Source organism: Astatotilapia calliptera, chromosome 1 (assembly GCF_900246225.1).
Source record: "Astatotilapia calliptera chromosome 1, fAstCal1.2, whole genome shotgun sequence".
Lineage (NCBI taxonomy): Eukaryota > Metazoa > Chordata > Actinopteri > Cichliformes > Cichlidae > Astatotilapia > Astatotilapia calliptera.
The window spans coordinates 6,198,428-6,218,640 of record NC_039302.1 but is presented as its reverse complement, the minus strand read 5'-3'; the positions used below and the strand labels follow the sequence as shown (position 1 = coordinate 6,218,640).

At 41.6% G+C, this 20,213-nt stretch overlaps 2 protein-coding genes across 6 annotated transcripts; both read right to left on the bottom strand.

Annotated features, from left to right (window-relative positions):
• Positions 1–2,481: 2,481 nt before the first annotated feature.
• LOC113015334 (uncharacterized) lies at positions 2,482–18,173 on the bottom strand. Its single transcript, XM_026157379.1, has 6 exons — positions 17,908–18,173; positions 15,535–15,576; positions 7,139–7,522; positions 5,495–5,611; positions 3,510–3,600; positions 2,482–3,422 (listed from the first exon to the last, which is right to left on the bottom strand). The coding sequence occupies exons 2-6, from the start codon at positions 15,572–15,574 to the stop codon at positions 3,110–3,112; spliced, it is 945 nt and encodes a 314-aa protein (XP_026013164.1). The 5' UTR covers positions 15,575–15,576; positions 17,908–18,173; the 3' UTR covers positions 2,482–3,109.
• On the bottom strand, positions 11,340–12,689 carry LOC113015413 (putative uncharacterized protein DDB_G0285495). Of its 5 annotated transcripts, none has more exons than XM_026157520.1 (3): positions 12,291–12,689; positions 12,077–12,124; positions 11,340–11,980 (listed from the first exon to the last, which is right to left on the bottom strand). In XM_026157520.1, the coding sequence occupies exons 2-3, from the start codon at positions 12,117–12,119 to the stop codon at positions 11,412–11,414; spliced, it is 612 nt and encodes a 203-aa protein (XP_026013305.1). In that variant the 5' UTR covers positions 12,120–12,124; positions 12,291–12,689; the 3' UTR covers positions 11,340–11,411. The 5 variants fall into 5 exon arrangements, with proteins under 5 accessions (XP_026013305.1, XP_026013377.1, XP_026013458.1 ...); XM_026157592.1 differs by having other exon boundaries at positions 12,077–12,119; XM_026157673.1 differs by lacking the exon at positions 12,291–12,689 and having other exon boundaries at positions 11,340–11,697; positions 11,921–11,980; positions 12,077–12,280.
• Positions 18,174–20,213: the final 2,040 nt, after the last annotated feature.

Below are 20,213 nucleotides of genomic sequence, written 5' to 3'. Positions count from 1 at the left end.
GCATTGCCGTATTGGTCCATTTGGTCGATCTTTGTTTTTATTATTTATTATATTTCATTTCCAGATGTTACAGACGGGACAGACATGAGTGAGAGATAGGAAAGGGAGAAAGAAAGAGGAAGGAAAGGAAAAACAGAAGGGGAGAGGGACAGTGAGAAAGGGGGGGAGAAAAAAAATAAAAATCTCCTGGATCACCTGTTGAGAGAAGAATAGAAAACAAGCAAAAAAAGACAAAAAAAAAAGAAACAAAGCAACATACTAAACACAACACCATTGCATTAATCTAGCTAAGTGTAAACAGCAGTAAATACTAAATATTCAATGTTGTTGTGCAGCACGCAGGACAGATGTGCTTCGAAGTAGCAGCCAAGAAAGGTGTAATTTGGGTCTACGAGCAGTGAACACTTGTGTGCATACCTGTGTGGATCAGTGCGCTTGTATTCCAAAGGTTTCTCCATGTAACGATCTGCTAGGGAGTGTGGGGGGGCCACAGCCCCGTCCTCCAGGGTGTGAAGCAGGTATGGAGGAGATCAAAACTCCAGACATCCAGAGGCCCCCAGAACACAAGAAACCATGGAAGACCAACAGAGGGGCAGCCGCGCCACTGTCCCAGTAAGAGCTGAGGAGAGTCCCAGATGAGGGCTCACTCAGCAGCCGCGGAGCAGAAGCCAGGGGGAGTTGCAGTGACGCGCCCGTGAGCTCCGCCGGCAGCCAGCTGTGCCTGAGTGACCGAGCCCCAGGCCGAGAGGCCGGGGGCACCCCACCCCCGAAGGGGCCCGAGCGAGCCCCAGGCTCCAGGCCCCGATAAGCGGCCGCCAAGGAGTGAGCTGGTGTGTACCTGGACGCCCATCCCCAGACACAAAGAACCACCAACACACCGACACCTGAGGGAGTCCGCCACTGGCAGGGGAAGTGGTGGTAGGTGGAGATAGGCCTCCAAACCTTGGAGGGCCTGAGGTGTCCCCAGAGAGGTGGCGTCTGATACCCAACCTGACATATAGACACAGACATACAGGCACACACAGACACAAACATCCATTCCCTCCCTCATGCTCTCATATGCACTTACTCCACACTCAACCAACGTGGAGACAGACATAAAGAGACGCTGTACACACAATCACACTCCCCAAGCGTACTCTACAAACCGGGTCTAGGTACCCTTGCCCCTGGAGGGGGGAACTGCACCCAGACCCAGGTGGTGTTACCCTTTTCCCTGCGGTGGGGAGAGGCAGACCACCCCGACTCCGTAGCAGCAGGGAGGCCCCACACTCCAGACCGCAGTCGGACGGCCAACTCCTCCTACTAGCCCTCCCCCTCCAGCAGGCCGCAGAGAATGGGGGTGAGAGAAGACTCCAAACCTCCCTCCACCCGCTCATTGTAGTGTTGATGCATGTGTGTTCTAAGGTGCATTTAAAACCCAGGAGGGCATGGAGCTACCTCCATGCCCCCCATCCCCCCTCCCTTTCCAAACGCCGTCGATGCTTGTTCCCTCCTAGAGAACACGGCGGGTTTGGGCCCAGCGCTGGAAGAATAGCTGCAGGGCAGGATGGCTGCTGTGTTTGCTTGGGACAACTCCTCACCCCCCACCCACCCCTGTTACTGGTCACGTGCTCCATAATGTTGTGCTGTGGACATTTATGTGCTTTCTGTGCAGAGGAGTTTTTTGTTTCCTGTTCTCATGCTGTCCTCCCAGGAGCTCAGCATGAGTAGAGGTCTCCTTTTTCCCTCTTGGACTTTCCCATTGTTTTGTATTTCAGTGTTTTTCTGTAATACTACCGGTCCCTGACCTGTCTCCCCATGTGATGTCTGTGTTGTGTATGTAAGGTCGGGGGGTCCCCATTTCACTGCAGGGCAACTTACATGTGACAAATAAAGTTCTGATTGATTGATTGATTGTTTGTATCAGGTCATCTCAACAAGAAGAAATTAAGTTGTTGAATTTCATACAGATCCTACATGATTTCCTAACGTTCAAGATAGAAACATGAAATTTTTGTGCTCAAATTACAAGGTAGACTTTTTTTTTCGGCTTGAGATGGAGGCCTTCCTCAAACCACGATCCAAAGGTGTAGCAAGATTTTATTTAATTTAGCTATATTATTGACTTACTTCACTCGAACATGATTTAATCTACTCTCTCTGCATATCATGTAGTTTCTACATGACACAGTTACACTTAACTTTAAAGCATGAGGCAATTGTGTTAAATACACGCAAGATGCTTACATAAATCCAAGAGATGGCCAATCCCTTTTTTTCAGCGTAGTTTGTTTTTCTTATGACCTCCTTAATGTTGTCATATATCCACTGAAATGATGGATAAACCAAACCATTATGTCACTGAGAAAAAGACATGCATGCCTTATAAGCTTGCTCTTCCAATGTGGTGAGCAGCATGAAGGAAATTCTTTCTCTACGCTAAGTAATGTTTTCCCATATCAGAGACATTTATACGAACAATGACAAGTCCGAAAGGCCTTCAAGATCAAAGCAAGTGATTTATTGTGATGCAATAATATCTGAGGCATCAGCACAACACACAAAAGTACTCAAATCTCATTAAGTTTTTCCCATTTCAGTTCACAACACAGGATGGAGGAAGACTAGAACATTCGGTGTCTATTTGTCAGACTCCCTGTGGACAGAACCTTATTGAAAGCAACTTTACAGCCCATCAAACCAGAAATCATCATCAACACCACAAGAGGAGCCCTAGAAACTGAACCATCAGCAGGGGCAGAGCTGCCTCCTTTAGCCACCCCAAAACTAACAATGGCGAAGCCCATTGGGGGAAGCACACATAAGCAGATCTGAACTTACATCCAGAAACTGTTTTTATAGAATACCTTTACAGGGAACCATTTTTATACAACTTTTGTTCCCACGTGGACACATTTTATGAGCGCAACCACCCATTGAAACTGTAATGTAAACTGTTATGAGCTTTATTAGGAATGAATAAAAAAGAGAACTGTTTTCTGATCATTTGAGGGTTTCATAAAATTTCACTCTGAAGTCATGAAAATAAGAATAATCAGAAAATTATGATCAATTATTAAAGCAAACACTGCCACTCCCACTGCCGCTGGTATTCACTGTGACCTCTTCAGCTCATAATCTTCACTTCATCTGGAGAGTCGAGCTCAGCAGCTGTTATTTTCTCTTTCCTCTCTTCCTCCTGTTTCTCTTCCACCGCAGGATCTGGGTACAGGCAGGAGGTGTTGCCATCTTTCCATGTGACCACAATATTTCCTGCATTGCTCTGCTCACTTGTGTCACTGTTGGACATGTGAGGCTTGTTTCCCTGCAGTGGCATGTCTGATGCTGGGTGTGTGCTGTTTTCTTTGAGCAGCTCCTGATCTTCATTTTTCTGAAGCAGAGATGTTGCAGCCTTGTACTCGGCTATCTTCTTCCTGCTCCTGTTTGAGTTAGTACAGAAACCTTTAATATAATATACAGTATGTTCGCTCTCAAAAAAATAGCAGTCAAACAACTTCGGGTCATACTTATTTGCCATGGCTCCCATTCCCAGGAGAAGAAAACCAACAAGAAGGCAGACAAAGGCCAGTCCCAGCAGTACAAATGTCCATGTGGTTGCTGCAACACGAGGATAATTAAAACCTGAAAACCTCCCTGCCCTCTTTCATATGAGAATATCATATGCACACTGCAGAATCAGTAACACACACACACACACAAACAAGAGTTAAATAAGGGCTTGTCAGTATTTCCCAACTTTTTATTTTTGATAATCTGTAGAATATTAGCCTCAAAACAAATGCGTATCTACAGATGTGAGATGTTTCCCTGATTAGAACATGTAAAAATTTGACATAACAGTATTTTCTACATGACAGCATTACAACATAACAACACTAACCTTTTAGTCAGCGAATTTCTCTGGATTTTTGAATGCTCGCTTTCTTACTAAAATATGTGGCATCAACGTTTTTGCCAAATGTGTAAATTAACAGTCCGAGCTGTTCACAGCTACTCCCCCTGACAGCCTAATGAGTAATGAAAATGAACCAGTGCCAAGACCCTTGTGGTCTGGTTCACCAGCATGAAGCTGAGAAACTGCTGAGCAGAATTCTTGCTCTGAGCTTTATCATTTAGCTTTTCCCCCCCGACAAGTTTCCGTTTTCTATATGGAAAAGCTTTCAGCATGTGGCAAAGTGGCTGGGACAGAATTCATTTGCCATTTGTCACTTGCATATATTGTTATTTTGTGTTCTGATATCTTATAGTCTATCATAATGCTTTAATGTAGTGATGGGTCCAGCAACACTGACGCACCGACGCATGTCTCAAGCTCACAGAGTGAAACCTGTATCGGTGCGTGCGTCGCTTTAAGAAAAAGTCACGTGATCGATACAGCTGTGTTTAAAAGATGCCGAATTTTTCTGAATAAAAACTTATAATAAACTCTGAATCAATTACATTTAAATGGGTAATATTACATTCACAATAATGTCATTTTAATTTTCACTTAATGTCATTCACAATATATTTTAAAGATGTCTGCAATAGTTGCAATGTAAAAGATATAAAATGATTCCATGGAAAGTACAATAGCTTACAGTGTGTACAAGTATGACTAGGTCATTGAATCAGTGTCTGTTGAGTCTCAAGTAAGGTGCCTGCAATGATATTTAAGGTCCAGCAGGTGTCGGTATGGAGCAAAACAGCAACACTGTGTCGACACAGATACAGTTTGGGGAATGTGCTGAAAGGCTTCACGAGGCCTCATCTACCCATCACTACTTTAATGTAAACACAGCACATGCAACCTTGGCTCTACATACTATCCCGGGTCTGTTTGTGGTAGCATTGGTTATATTCACTTCATCATTAATTGATTTGAATCTTTCATTTGTTTATGTAGCTTGGTTATACTTACCATTGTGTGTTCCTTTGAGCAGGTCCTATGTGTAAAACAGTACTTCCTGATTTTATAGGATATGATGTCACTGATTATGTCAATTGGGTGTAACCAAATGAAGAGGTGTTTCTTTTGTGTAAAATTGTTTATTTCATTTAAAATAACCTCACGAGTCAGATTAAGTGAAGAGATTGACTTTTCAAACTGTTTAGTTGGGTGAATGAGTTAAGTGGAAAAATCATTTTATTCCTGTTTCTTTGTCTAGACTGTGTTGTGTTGCTTAGTCTATCCTGTTTTCCCAATGGTAGAGGTTAATGAGATCCAGGTGTGAGTAGAATTCTGTATAAAGCAGGTGAGATTTTGACAGGTTCTTATGTTTTTGTGAAACAATTGTTGAAAGGCGACGCCAGAAAATAAAGAACACTTAAAGGAAACTTGAACAGTCTGCAGATGCTGTCTTCCTATCACCTCTCATGCTGCTTATGTTATGCTACTTCACACAGCATACTATGTCTCAGGAAAAAAAAATATTGCAGACTATCCAAATTACCAAGTATTTCATGTTACACATCCATTTGGATCAAGTATTCTAGCAGGAGCAGCACTTACAGTCCTCTGTGCGGTAGAACCAACGTAGATACTCTCTTTGTTCCTTTGTCATAGCTGTCAGCTCTCCTGTTTGTGCTTCATCCTCGTACGTCAAATCGTCAGAAGCTCTCCGATGTCCTTAAGAGGACACACAGACAGACCCCACAGAAGCTTTGATTGTCAAACACAAATGTAGCAAACTGAGGATTTCAGTATCAGCTCTTAAATTTGTCTCTGTACCAGTAATGATGAAGTGGCAGGAGAGCAGGTCCTCTACTGCCAAGTATGCATGCAGAGTATCACTGGGCAAGATACTAACCCCAAGTTGCTCTCGGATGCATCCATCGCATTATAAATGTGTACGCATGTTAGGAAGCACTAAAAAGCTTAGAAGAAAAGTGCTTGCGTGATTGGGTGAATTTGGCATGTTGGGCGCTTTCTGTGCTCTGGGAGAGTAGAAAAGCGCTATACAAGAATTAGTCCATTTAACATTTACATGTGCTGTTCATTAAACATACTCTTCTGAATGTAATATTTTGAGTTCCTTAGTGATAAACTGTAAAGATTTTGTTGGCCAAAGATTCAGGTCACTGTGACCTGACCTCCTCAAAGCACTTTCTAACACAAGTCTCATCCACACGATCACACACACATTCATACAGCTCTTATCTATACACTTTGATCTAACACTCACACTCCAGTGGATATATCAGGACAACTTGGGATTCTGTATCGTGCCCAAGGATACTTTGACACATACAAAGTACGTTATGTGGATCCAGCTTTCTAACTGCTAGCTGACTCACAGTCTCTCATGACAAGAATGTTCTGCAATGAGTTTTCTTTGCTTTTCTATCTTTATTGCAATCAAAAAACACAGGTCACTAATAAGCACAATAGTATGGACAAGTTTGATTTAGACAAGATTAGTGAAAGAAATTCACTGACGTTTAAATGAGCTCCACCTTTTTCAGCTGAAGAATTAAAGTGATAAATGAACACTTTAATAGAATACTTAATAATATTAACTACTTTTTGACTACTTCAATATATTTTCATGAAATCACATTATTGCACTTTCACTTTAAATTTGTCCGAGTTCCTTTTCTACTTATATGTGAACGTGTTGCGTATTGCTAAAGCAGGATTTACGGTGTGTCCGCGTACATGTTTTCAGTCGAATGGTGGGGGTTCCACCCACCCTAGATACATTCCCGTGCAGTCATCCAATATCCTGACTGCATGTTGTTGGAAGCGTATGACATAAGCATCTGCCAAATGTAGACTGGTTAATAAGTGAGTCAGAATAGAGGAAAGAGTGATAGCAGAGTTCACTAAACTACAAAAGTCCAACATAAAGAAGCACAGTGGCTGCGGTGGACATTTTCATTGTTTTTAACTCTCTTTGTGTGTTAGAACTTCTCTGCTGCCGGCTGACAGACCAAAATCTAAAAGAGCAACAGTGGCCTGCAGACCAGCTGTTACACACACTTTGTACACTGCCTCCATCTGACAACAGAGGCAGACTGCAGGCCTACAGGCAGGCCCTGGACTAAAGTGGGCAGTGAACCCGCTGTCTTTGGTGGACCATAAATCCTGCTTCAGTGTGAAAAGTGTGCAAAGAACAGAAAAGCTGCTTTCTGTTCAATAACTACTGAGTCTTACTGAATCTTTCCTGGCAGATGTCCCCCTGATCCAGAGATCTCCACTTTGGGTGTTTGCTGTGTTGTACGAGGATCGCATGCTGGCCATTGTGTGACAGAAGCATTGATAGCTTTCTACTGATCAGTTGGTCCCGGTCACAGTCCCATATTAACCAAGCAGCATCCACCTCGGGTTCATGGCAATCCTGGGTGTGCACTGGCCCTTCGTGCTGGGCTGACAGACACCTAGATGATGCGACACACATCAGCATGTCCCGACTGATCCAGATCCACTGCTGATATTCAGAGTCTAGGTTGCATGTCTTCAATTGGACTTCACCTGTATCTGCTGAATCTTCCAGACACAGGTTGTGCTGGGTGTTGTGGATCATGAATGCTCTTGCCCCTGCAGGTGTTGACAGTATAACAACGTTAGATATAGACCACTTAAAAAATGATATTTTGCATGGTTGGAGCTTAACAAGGTTCCAAGTAGAGCTTCAACATGGAACAAGACAAAATGCGAGTGAGACAAAACATTTTTTTGAGCATGCAATTGATTTAAAATAACGCTTAAACTGAAACAGGCTGTTTTACAGCTGATCAAAAGTTTAGGACCACATGCCTTTAAAAGGCCATATCTGTGTAAAAATGTCAATTCATTGTCATTTTCTGTCAGGTAGTCAAACTGTCATGATGTTCTGACGGCAAAGGCAAAAAAAACCTTTCCCTTTTTGAATGTGGTTGGGTTGTTGAACTGCATAAGTCTCTCACAGCACGCCATCGCTGCTGAGGTGGGACACAGTAAGAAAGTCATTTGGAATTTCTTAGATGATCCTGAGGGTTATGGAACAAAAAAAATCAAGTGGCAAGACCCAAAGAAATGTCACAAGCACTGAACCAGAGGATCCAACTGGCTGTCCGTCAAGACACTGGACAATCCTTGACCCAAATTAAGGCTTTTACTGGTGCCAACCGCAATCGCATAACCATCAGACGACATCTGAGACTGAAGGGCTTTAAAAACAAAAAACGTCTTCAAACTAAAACGTCTCTGTTTTGCACTTTGCAAGAGACCACCAAACATGGGACATTGAAAGGTGGAAGAAAGTTTTACTCTGATGAGAAAAAAATTAAACCTCGATGGTGCTGATGGTTTCCAATGTTACTGACGTGACAAGCAGATCCCACCTGAGATGTTTTCAAATTTACAAAAATGGACAACAGTTCCAGACAGTAGATGCCCTTCATGCAGTTGTCTTCAGCTATGGGTGGCTGTAGCTCAGGTGGCAGAGCAGGTCAGCCACTAATCACAAGGTTGGTGGTTTGATCCCAGGCTGCCTCCTGGCTGCATGCCAAATGTCCTTGGGCAAGATACTATGTTTGCCTACTGGTGGTGGTCAGAGGGCCCGGTGGCACCAGTGTCCGGCAGCCTCGCCTCTGTCAGTGCGCCCCAGGGCAGCTGTGGCTACAATGTATATGGGAATGACTGGATGTGTAAAGTGCTTTGGGGTCCTTAGGGAGTAGTAAAGCGCTATATAAATGCAGGCCATTTATCATTTCACCACTTGGAGAAATTTTCCCACTCACTTCATAGAAACGCTTGCATCAAGCATGGCGCATCGAGTTTTTAAAGTGATCAACAATAACGCTGGAGCTACTCATTGCTGAATTCATGTTTGGAACTTTGACTTCTGTTTTGGAGGAGGGTTAGTGGTCAGTTTAACCCTCATAATGTCCTCCCGATTTCCATACAGCTTTGCTCCTCAGGGGTCAAAAATGTCCCCACTTCATTTGACTGTTTTTTAAAGTATAAAGTATAAATTGTCAATCAATTCAGTGTTACACCTTAGTTTTACTTAAGACCAACACATTAACACAAAATTTACTCAACATTTTACATTTTAGGGCCACCAGACCTTCTTTACAAAAACCACACCCTGTTTTTTAGCGAAAACAAATTGAGAAAATTAAATATTTAATTGTTTAGATAATTTTGACTATCTGACTAACTACAGAGTGCTGTATGTTGAACTTTAGTGAGAATTTTTTTTGAACCATTTAAATTTTTTAAATGGCAGCACGTAATCACACCGGTGGTCCTCAGGAGTCAAAAATGTCCCCATCTAGTTTGATTGATACTTAAATAAGACAAAATTTGGATTTTACAGCAGTAAAATTTTTGTATCTCTACAGTTCAAAAATGTAATAAGCTTTGCCCTGCACAGAGTGGATAGTGAAACAAATGGAATCATCATAATGACATTATTTCATATTTATTACTTCCCCCTCCTCATTGCTTTATTATTGTAGCTCTAGTAATAAATAATAATGTAAGGATTCTGGATCAGCACCATGATGCCCATAGTATATACAGTATTCTGAAGAAGGTCTAAAATGTCCCTGTGTGTGCGTGCATGTGTGTTTTATTTAGATGGATTTTTTTTAATTATTACTCATGATATAACATTGTGCAGACATGGCTGGTAAGGACATGAGGAGGAAACAGCAGGAGCTGTGTGAGGCTACTAAAGGCAGGGCTATAACATTTTTCTGTCATCATTTTATTATGAAATGATGGAATGAAGAAGAGAAGCAAAGAGTGATTCACAGGCAGAGCCTAAATTATTTCTCACAGTTTTTTGTGTCCTTATGGTTCCAAGCGCTGTCACCAATCTTTGCATTTTGTTATTATCTCATGACACTTGTTTAATCAGCTACCATCTCTCCTGTGGACTTTTTAATGTCTACAGTCTCAGATCAACACAGCCCTGCCCTCCAGCACTATCCACAGCAACCCCTCAACAGCAACATTGTACCCATCATGTAAACCATCGGCTACGTTTGCTTTGCCTTGTTGCCCATATTAGATTCTTGATGAATGTGTGTTGTTGTTATTCAGCCTGGTTCAATGTGCCCCTTTTTAACTTTGAGCACCCGCCCCTTTAAGCCTCTCTGCACAGCCCTGCCGGGCGCTGGCGTAAACTCTCGACCGTCTCACACTTCTGTTTGATCAGTTTTCTGTTTGACGTTTATTCAGCTGTGTGAAAACCCTGGGGAACCCTCCCGAGGGAGTAATAAAGTTACATTTAATTTAATCTAATAACTTTAATCTCAGCCAAACCGATTTACTCACGAACAAATAAAACACTGAAAAAGCCAAACAAGAACATTTTTAAGTTATCAAAGTGACTTGTACATCATGTTTAACCCGAGTGGTGAAAGACCTCGGGGGTTTGAAGACGATGTGTCGGCTCAGATATTTGAAGTTTACACAGCTACATCCTCACCTGAAAATATGTTAAAAGTTTTTTGTGACCCAGAAAGAGAAATAAGAGTGATAATAAAACTAAGTAGCTGCCGTCATTGTTGGAGACTGGAATTGGCTGGGCCCGCTATGAATTCTGCGATATGGTTTTTCAATTTTGTTGTCCGGGTGGAAAATCTGGAGAAAGGTGGGATTCTCCCGGAAAAATCGGGAGGGTTGGCATGTATGGTTGTGGCAACATCACTAACCTTGTCAAACACCTCAGAGTAAATCATATCACAGAATATGAGGAGTGTATGTTGAGACTGAAGAGGAGGAGAGGGACAGGTGGTGCTAGGGTGAGAGTCTCTCACGGAGTCCTTTAGTGCTGCAGGCAGGCAACGTGTTCAAATAGCCACAACTTCAGGTTTTTTATTTCTATATGATGAACTCTGCATTATTACGTGATAAGAACAAGTAATCTGATGTCCTGTAATCATTATGACGCTATAATTTGAGATACAATAAATAAAATCCGTTTTTGTACAAAGTATCGGATCAGTATCGTCGATACCACCCTGAATATTACTTGGTATCGGATGGGAAAGGAAATCAGTGGTATCGCACATCACTAGCAAGCGCCCAGTACGCTACGACACGTAATGGGAAATTCACAGACAAACTCACGGATTCTTCCACTGACCGCTGCGGCACACCTGCACCAGGGCAAACATCCGCCTGCTATACAGGTGAAAATAGAGCAACAGGCCCGCTGAGTCCTTGATTTTATCAAAAAAAGTTGTAAAGTTGTTTTTGTAGGATGGCACATTGATTGTGTTTAAATATCAGAATCAGAATACTACCATACCTTGGTACGTCTATTCTGCAAGAGTAATTTGGTTTTACAAAAGCAGTTTTATATCTTTTTAAAAACAAGAGTGTTGCAGTGCTCGCATTTAATCAAAAGACAACTGAGTAGAAGATGCATTTTTATTAAAGAGGTTCCATTCAGTCACTCTGAGTGACGGTTGGCATGTCACTTTTGGATTCACCTCTCATCTTCATCACCCTCATCGCTTTCTTTATTGCCTTCAAGTAGGGAGTCTTGTTCTTCAGAGTCGCTGTCAGCAAATTCATCCCACCAGTGGAACTGTTTGCTTGCATTACTTTTCTCATCATCACTGTCTTCCTCTCTAAACTGTCTCCTAAATCCTCCAGGAAGCAGATCCTCCGCTGCTTCTCCTTCATCCGGGTTGGCTTCATAGTCAACCTCAGCAGCAGCAAGGTCACTTTCATCTTGATGAGCTTCATTGCGTTCCTCTTCATCGTTGCTGCTGTCAGCATTTTGATCATCATTATTATAATTGCAATAATTGTGGTCATTTTCATCATCAGCATTATTGTCATCATGTCCATCATCAGAGTTGCTGTCATCAATTTCAAAACGAATGTTGAAGAAATTATTCTGATTGATGTGATCATTGTTGTTGTTAAGCTGCTCTGGCTCCCAAAGTCTCGCAACTTCACGTGGTAAAAATATTATAACATGTTCCACACCATTTTCAAAGACGTTGTCCATATCTCCCCAGTTACCACCTTCAGCCAAGAGTGGTTGCTCTACATGAAAGTTCAGTTAGCAAAGTCACAGCTAATCAAAAGAAACTTCAACACTGCATTACGTTTCTCTTGTACAATAACAGATCAAGTTCTTACCCTCATTAGGCTGAGCATGGGCCCCATCTCCTTGTTCCATCATCTGAACTTTAAAGATCCCACAAAGACATAAGTTATTCAAGTTAAGCAGTACATTTCCCATCTGTACTGTAGGGCATGCTCAAAAATCTCACTGTAAATATCTACCATCAGCTATCAAAGTTACAGCATTAAAAGTAAGTGTCACTTATAAAGCAGTTCCCCCAAAACTCACCTTTTTTTCAAAGAAACTGCTCTATGAAAATGTCCTAGTTCAGCTGTGTGTGTATCTGCTTGTTGCTGAAGTCATAAATATGTTTCAGTTGTAACATTTAAACCTGCACTGTAACTGTGCAATAGCTGTGATGTCATAAGAACTACCAGAGTTCCATCCCATGACTGTTCCTTAAAATTCCACCTCAGGAAGGCCAACTCTGATGGCCTTCATCAGGGCTTATGTAAGCTTACTTCAGGAGTACCAATGTAGCCACTGTACTCCAGGTACCCTATGACCCTGATGGAGGGAGGTGTTAGCCCTTTTCTAACACAAAAATCAGTATAAATCACAATATACTGATATTTAAAAAACATAACCATGCTAACAGACAGCCATTTCTAAGTAGTGATCAGTGTTGGTCAAGTTACTTGAAAAAAGTAATCAGTAACTAATTACCGATTACTCGCCCAAAAAAGTAATTAGTTACTTAGTTACTTTTAAAAAACACGATTTACAACCTGAAGAGGTGATAAAGTGATAGATCTTTCAGCCCAATTCTACTTTTTCTGCATAATCATCATACAAAATGTAATCAAATGGAAAAGTCTCTCTTTTTAAAACTTGTTTTATCAGTTTTAATCTTTTAACTTTATGCATCAAGCAAACATGTAATTATATGCAACATTCTCTGACTTGAATAAATTAGTTTAATATTTAAACTTATTTTCTGCACATTCCAGCACATAAAATAAAATATTTGTTGTGTTTACACTCAGTCTTTCAAATAGATGCAAGTAAAACACAGCAGAAAATAAATAAAGTCAAAGACTCAGCGGTGCTGTTGCTCTATTTTCACCTGTAAAGCAGGAGTAGGGTAGGCGGAGGTTTACCCTGGTGCAGGTGTGGCGCGGTCAGTGGAAGAATCCGCGAGTTTCTCTGTGAGTTTCCCATTACGTCGTAGCTACTCGGTGCTTGTTGGAAGTTTAGGGGTTTTTCGCTGTAAAAAGAAGTTTTCTTCCCACGCACAGCGGACACTAATGTTTTTGTCACTTTTTATGGAATCAAACTCAAAGTAAGGTCAGTACTTCCACGCTTTAAACGCTGCACGCTCATACTCTCTCTGCACTCGATATGTGATCCATTGTTGATCTGCACACAGCTGTTGTCACGAACGTCGTGCTCGCTTACGTCACTGTCATGAGACATTCTCGCAAAAAAATCACGGTTTTAGTAACGTAGTAACGCAGCGTTCCTACGGGAAAGTAACGGTAATCTAATTACCGTTTTTGCAATAGTAATCCCTTACTTTACTCGTTACTTGAAAAAAGTAATCGGATTACAGTAACGCGTTACTTGTAACGCGTTACTGTAATCCGATTACTTTTTGCCCCGATTACTTGCCCATCTCTGCACATATGTGGACGCCAGGTCCTAGGAGGTTAAGGTGCCTGGGAAGGGAAAAACTGCATTATAGGTGGCAGAAAATTCTCCTCTGTTCAAGGATCATCATTCACAGTGAACATAGATGGCCTCTTTCATTCCTCTTTCAAACCATCTGTCTTCTCTGTAAAAGATGTGAACGTCAGCATCCTTGAAAGAGTGACCTTTGTCTTTTAGACAGACATGTACAGCGGAGTCTTGTCCCATCGAGGTGGCTCTTATATTTTGTGTCGTGCATTATGTAGAGGTCTGAGCACTCCTCACTACACTGCACAGCGTACAGTGCGTTGTTTAGCTTGTGGTTGGGAGTTTTGTCCTTGGGATGAACCAGTTTTTGTCTAAGAGTGGCTGAAGTGCACTGGGATGTGATCCTTGGAGAAGACTCTGCTGTGTTCCTCTGATAAACCTGCTACATAAGGGATGACAGTGTTGTTCCATTTGTCATTCTGTTTCTCCCTAATTAATTGAAACCTTCTTTCCTACCCATCTTCGCTATTTTCATGAAAGCCCAATTGAGATAACCACATTTTAAGAGCTTACTTCACATGTGTGTGTTCCTTCGTTTTCCCTTCTGGCTTAGAGGGAACATTTTCTTCCTGGTGTTGCAGGTTCCTGATTGCTCCAAGTTTGTGTTCCAGAGGGTGGTGGGAGCCAAAAAGGAGGTACTGGTCCGTGTGTGTGGGCTTTCGGTAAACTTCAATGTTGAGGTTTGATCTCCACTTGGCAGTGTGCATGCATGTACAGTGTGTGTATGGTGTGTAGTTCAATGTGTAGTAGCAGTGTGTGTCCATTTACCTTTGTGGTGGGGAGCCTGTCTCAGCAGCCGAAAAAAAAGCTCTAAGCTGCACTGATTCTAGTTGCTGGTGCCTTGTCTTGCGGTCTTGCGGGTTGCACACTTCGTGCTCACATGGGATCCTGGAGCCAGCCATTCCCCTGGCATATTGCCCATGGTCACACATTTCACACAGACAGCGGATCCTGGCAGTGGCTGCCTGAGGTCAGTGAGTTCTCTGACGTCGCGGGCGCCCCCCTGTTCCCACGGTCTTGCAAGTTCACGAGCAGTAATGTAGAAACTAATGGCTTATCTGTTGAAGCCGGGGCAGTCAGTGTTTATTTGTGTGTTGTTTTCTGGGAAGGCCAAGAAAGAGCTAGAACACCTAGCAGGAACTCCCTGCTCATTGACTCCCTGTAACTAAGGTTACGGACTCCCTGCTGGCTAGGCTACACGGGGCCATGTCTACCCAGGCTTGTCTAACCAATTTGGTGTTCATTTCATCCCTCTACCTGCATCACCTGTCCCATCACATGCTGGCAGGTTCTGGGGACCCTGACATTGCACCTGAGCTGCTGGCCACTTCCACTCACCTGGCTTCCCTACCCTGCCAGCTCTCCTCTTTCCACCATGCCTAAGTGGGCAAAGTGGGGATAGTGGATGCCTCACAGGTAATGGTGAAGTTTCTTGGCCCTCGGATGGCATCCACTCTCCTATCTGCGTGAGGCCAGGCCCATCCTCCTGCAACCCCTCCCAGCCCCTGCCCTCCAGCAGGAGCCAGTAGAGGGCGACTATCAGGAGGAGGATACTGACTCTGGGGTCCACTTCCCCGACATGCCCATCGTCCACAAGTTGGACCACACATACAGCCCAACGGTCACACTTGTACTTGGCACCTTGTTAAGATCCAACCATGCAAAATATTGTTTGTTTGTTTTGGGTTTTTTGCCATTTTTCAAGTGGTCTTCAACTTTTGATCGGGACTGTATATATTATATTAAGTATTAATAAAATCATTTCAAAATGTGTTTGAATAACAAGGTTATTTACCAGACAGGAGCAGCAACAGTAAGATCCTGGCATCAAACATATCTGAAAAAGACAGAGTAAGGGGATTCTTTCAGAACACTCAATAGAAGCTGTACAATATAATGCCAAGTGCAGCAATATCATCCTGTTGATATCAAACATACATTGACTATACATCTATTTATTATCAGTACATTTCTTTTATATGCCCATTATTTCATCTCTTTTATTCCTTATCTTGCACTTTTAATCTTTTGTGCTACTGACAGGAGGGTTACATTTTGTATTCTATTGTATTCTATTCTGATTACAAGACTATACTAACTATGTTTTTTATACATGTTTACATGCAGATAAGAGAGAGCCAGCACAGTGACAGATTTATTCTGGTCAACCAAGAGGAAAGTGAGCACACATCCAAAGAACCAGCAGTACATAGAGAATAGTGGTGTATGTTATTTCCACAGCCAGTAAAAAAAATAGTTGTATAGTGTTCACGTTGTTTCAAAACACCTTTAGTGCTTGACTGACATATTTCAGCTTGTAGGTGTCACCAGAATCATCATAAAACTATATGAATAAAACATTTCAAATAATATTTATTCTTTTAATAGGCAACCATATAATGTATGGGTCAGAGAGACAAAGTTTAGACCATGTGCCAAGATTACCCACTGGACCAAACGTACTGATGAAGCAATACAACTGTTCAGTCTAAAAGCATTGCTTTCATCCATGCAACTTTGAAGAGTGTCAGCTGTGTCAGAAGTCACTTCTCTGTCTGGCTCACAGTGAACAAATCTCATTGTAAAGACCTATTTGAACAATCATGTGATGAGCCAGTCAACTCCAGATATATACCTTGCATATAAATATAATATGGTGAGAAAAAAACAACTTAAACATAAAAAATCGCAAAGAAAGAACAATACAGTATCCACATCTTCACCAAAGAGTAAAACAGTGAAATGTGGAGTATTAAACATTAGGTCTCTCTCCTCCAAGTCTCTGTTTGTACATGAGTTGATAATTGATGAACAAATTGATTTACTCTGCCTTACAGAAACCTGGTTGCAGCAGGAGGATTATGTTAGTTTAAATGAATCAACACCCCCGAGTCATTCTACCTACCAGAAACCTCGAAGCACAGGCCGAGGGGTCGGTGTGGCAGCAGTTTTCCACACCAGCCTATTAATCAACCAAAGACCCAGACACTTTTAATTCATTTGAAAGCCTGATGCCTTGCCCACCCTAGGTGGAAAACTCAAAAATCTGTCTTATTTGTAATCATCTATCATCCACCTGGGCCTGACAGAGAGTTTTGGTCTGATTTCTCAGCATTTTTATCTGATTTAGTGCTCAGCTCAGATAAAATCATTATTGTGTGATGTTAACATCCATGTAGATGCTAAAATCACGGCATTTAATCTCTTATTAGACTCTGTTGGCTTCTTTCAAAATGTAAAAGAACCCACCCACCACTCACTAATCACACTCTGGATATTGCTTTACTGTTGCCAGAGTGCTGCTCATAGGGGGTCATATGATTGGATTTTCTCTGCATGTATTATTGTAGTGTATACCTTACAATATAAAGCGCCTTGAGATGACTTTTGTTGTGATTTGGCACTGTATAAATAAAATAAAATTGAATATAAATCTCCATAATGTGTTTCTAATATTACTGACCACTCAAAGCACTTTTAGAGTACAAGTCACATTCTAACCATACATTTGAATATTAGGTCAGTTTTATGATTGTTACATACAATTTTTCAGCTGGTATGATTAATGATTATGAAGGCCGGAGAAACCTGCGGTCAGCTGAGGATGAAAAAGTCACCTGGTTGTGACAAAACATTTCTCCTTCTCAAAATGCAATCAACTTTCTGGGAATGTGTTCAAAGACATTTATATGGGATGTGGCACTGATAAGCTTCAGTCTGACTCATTATCACTGCTGATTTTCAAAAGGTTCAGCAGCTAACCTCTCACCATCATCCTAATTTAAGGGCTTAAAATCATTATTAGTACTAATCATTCATTTTATCCATAACATATTTTTAATGTCTTTATCCCTCTTCCCTTTTTAATTACTTCTATCAGACTACCCCAAGTATTTTGTTTCTTAGTGCTGTTTGACTGCAAAGACGTCTTATTTTCAGCACACCTTTGGATCACTTGCACAGATGTAATACTTATTTTGTTTCTGATGAAACATGTCCCTCTCTTCAGAACTAGTCTGTGGCACAAAAAGAAATGTTTTGTTTTTTGGGGTTTTTTTGCAAACAGCATGAAACAAACTGTGAAACAACTTTCCCCTTCATAGAAACCTGCTGGTTACACTTACGTAAATCACAAGAAACCGTCTATATTTACTGATAGTGTACTTACTTTTTGATGCTCCAGCTCTGGCAGAAGAAAGGAGAGAGTATCTGTGTGCTATGCAGGCAGAAGGCTAAAAATGAGACTTTCCAAAGTGAATGGGGAGGAGACTGTCCAATGTTTCATTACTCCGCCTTCTTTTTCTGAACGCTGATTGCGTTAAAGCCCATAAACAGAAACACTGTGATATTTTGTTGAATTATTAAACAGAACTACTATGTGAAGCTGAAGCCGGTTGCTGTTCTGCTATAACTCAGTCATGCTGTCCTGTTAATCTTTGATATCAATATGAAACTCATTCTCACAAAAGTGCTGCAAAGTCTTTGAACCAAAGTTCAGACGGTTGCATTTCAGGTCTTTGACCCTGTTGCATAGTTACTATTTATATGACCTCGTTGCAACCTTGGTTTTTCTGTTTGTAAAGGTACATGACTCATTGGTCAAACGCCTGCGGGCTAACTGCTGGCTGTAAAAAGATTCATTTTTATAGCACACTTGTGGAGAGGTGAATAACCTCTGTGTCAAGAAAGAAAAGCACATCTTGTTGTGTATATAAAAAGATTCTGGAAGGTATATTAATGGGTGTTTCTCCCCTTTTCACTCGTGTTTATACTCTGCATTTAATCATTAATTATTCATCTCTGGCTCTCCTCCACGGCAGGTCTTTTGTCTTGTCTTCCTCCCCCCAGCAGATGGCTGCCTCTTTCCTAAGCCTGCTTCCCACTGACGATGTGCTTCCTCATAGGGAAATGGAATTAGATTGATTCTTGGGGTTTTCTACATTTTCTTTGTATAATTTGTAGGATTACAAGTGGTTTGAGGAGATTGTTGTTGTGATTTGGTGCTATATAAATAAAACAGAATTGAGTTGTATGTGAGGCCTGGCACTGAGGAGAAAATGACTTGCACTGTTTGAGAGAACGAGCTGGAAAGGATGTGCAGCAGATTAAGGATAGAGATCAAAATGTGCTTAGAGGTGAAGAGCATGTGTTCAGATATGAGAGTACTTTGATGAACTGAAAGAGAGGAGGACAGATGGAGCACAGCTCCTGAATCAGGAAGAGCAGAGGATTAGTAAGGAGGAAGGGAGGGAAACTATAGACTACAATGTCAGTAGAAGCACGACAGAATACATGTATGTGAATTAGAGAGAGAGATACAGGTTTTCCACCTGAATATGTAACATGAAAGGTGACTGTTGTAAAGATCCAGATTTTAGCACATCCCAGCACACCCACTCACTTCACCAGATGCACCTTGTTTACTTCTCTCCCCTTTGATTGGGTGTGGTGCTTGTCCTTAATTGCACTCACCTGTCACACATTATATAAGGACTGCATTCACTTTTGGCTCACTCTTTCTTCACTCCCACACGGGGCGGCAGCAGAGCATTGGCAGTCCATGTGTGTCTTTCCTTTATTGATTTGGGAATAAAAGGAGAACCCTGTGAACGATTAGATGACTGCTTATTCTCATTCTAATCGGATGAGCCCATGATGCTGATTACTTAAACCCTAAGCCTTCCTTCCTTCCTAACAGTGAGAGTGAAGACAGATGAGTTTAAATATCTAAGTTATAAGGAAGTCAAATTTAATTTATATTGCACTTTTCACAGAAAATGAATAAATCACAAAGTGCTTCACAATAAAACATTTGTTTGGTTGATATATGGATTGGAGACAGTGGCACTGAGCTGAGCATGCTCAGATGATGGACAGAATTAGAAATGAGTCCATCAGAGTGACAGCTCAGAGTCAGAGAGGCTGAGATGGTTTGGTGCAGAGGAAGGAGGGTGAACAAAGGATGATGAAGAGGGAGACCTCAGCAGAGGTTTATGGGTGTAGTGAGGGAGTGCATGCAGATGGTTGGTGTGACAGAAGATGCTGGAATAGTGTGAGATGGAGCAGATGATCCGTTGTGGCCATTTTGGTTGCGTCCACATATGTTAATCTATTTTATTTTAAACAAATGCAACACTCCACGGCTGCAGGATGTACTGTAGGTGGAATCCCTTCTCTACACTTGCTATAGTACATGGCACTTTAAACAGCACATGTCCAAGTCTCATTGAGGTGTAATGTGCTCCTTAGCGGATACTCAAACTGCATCTTCTGTTTGTAGTATAGTTCGACTGGATTCTTGTTTTGTCCATCCTAATTGTGTTTACCACTTTTCCTTTATGTAAATCATATATGCTTTCCCATTATGCCCAATAATTACACCTTTAACATTTCTTTGGCTGTTACTTGTTATAATTCTGTCCACAACTTTGTTTCAGTTTTTCATGGACAGTTTAATATTTCCTCACTGCTTTA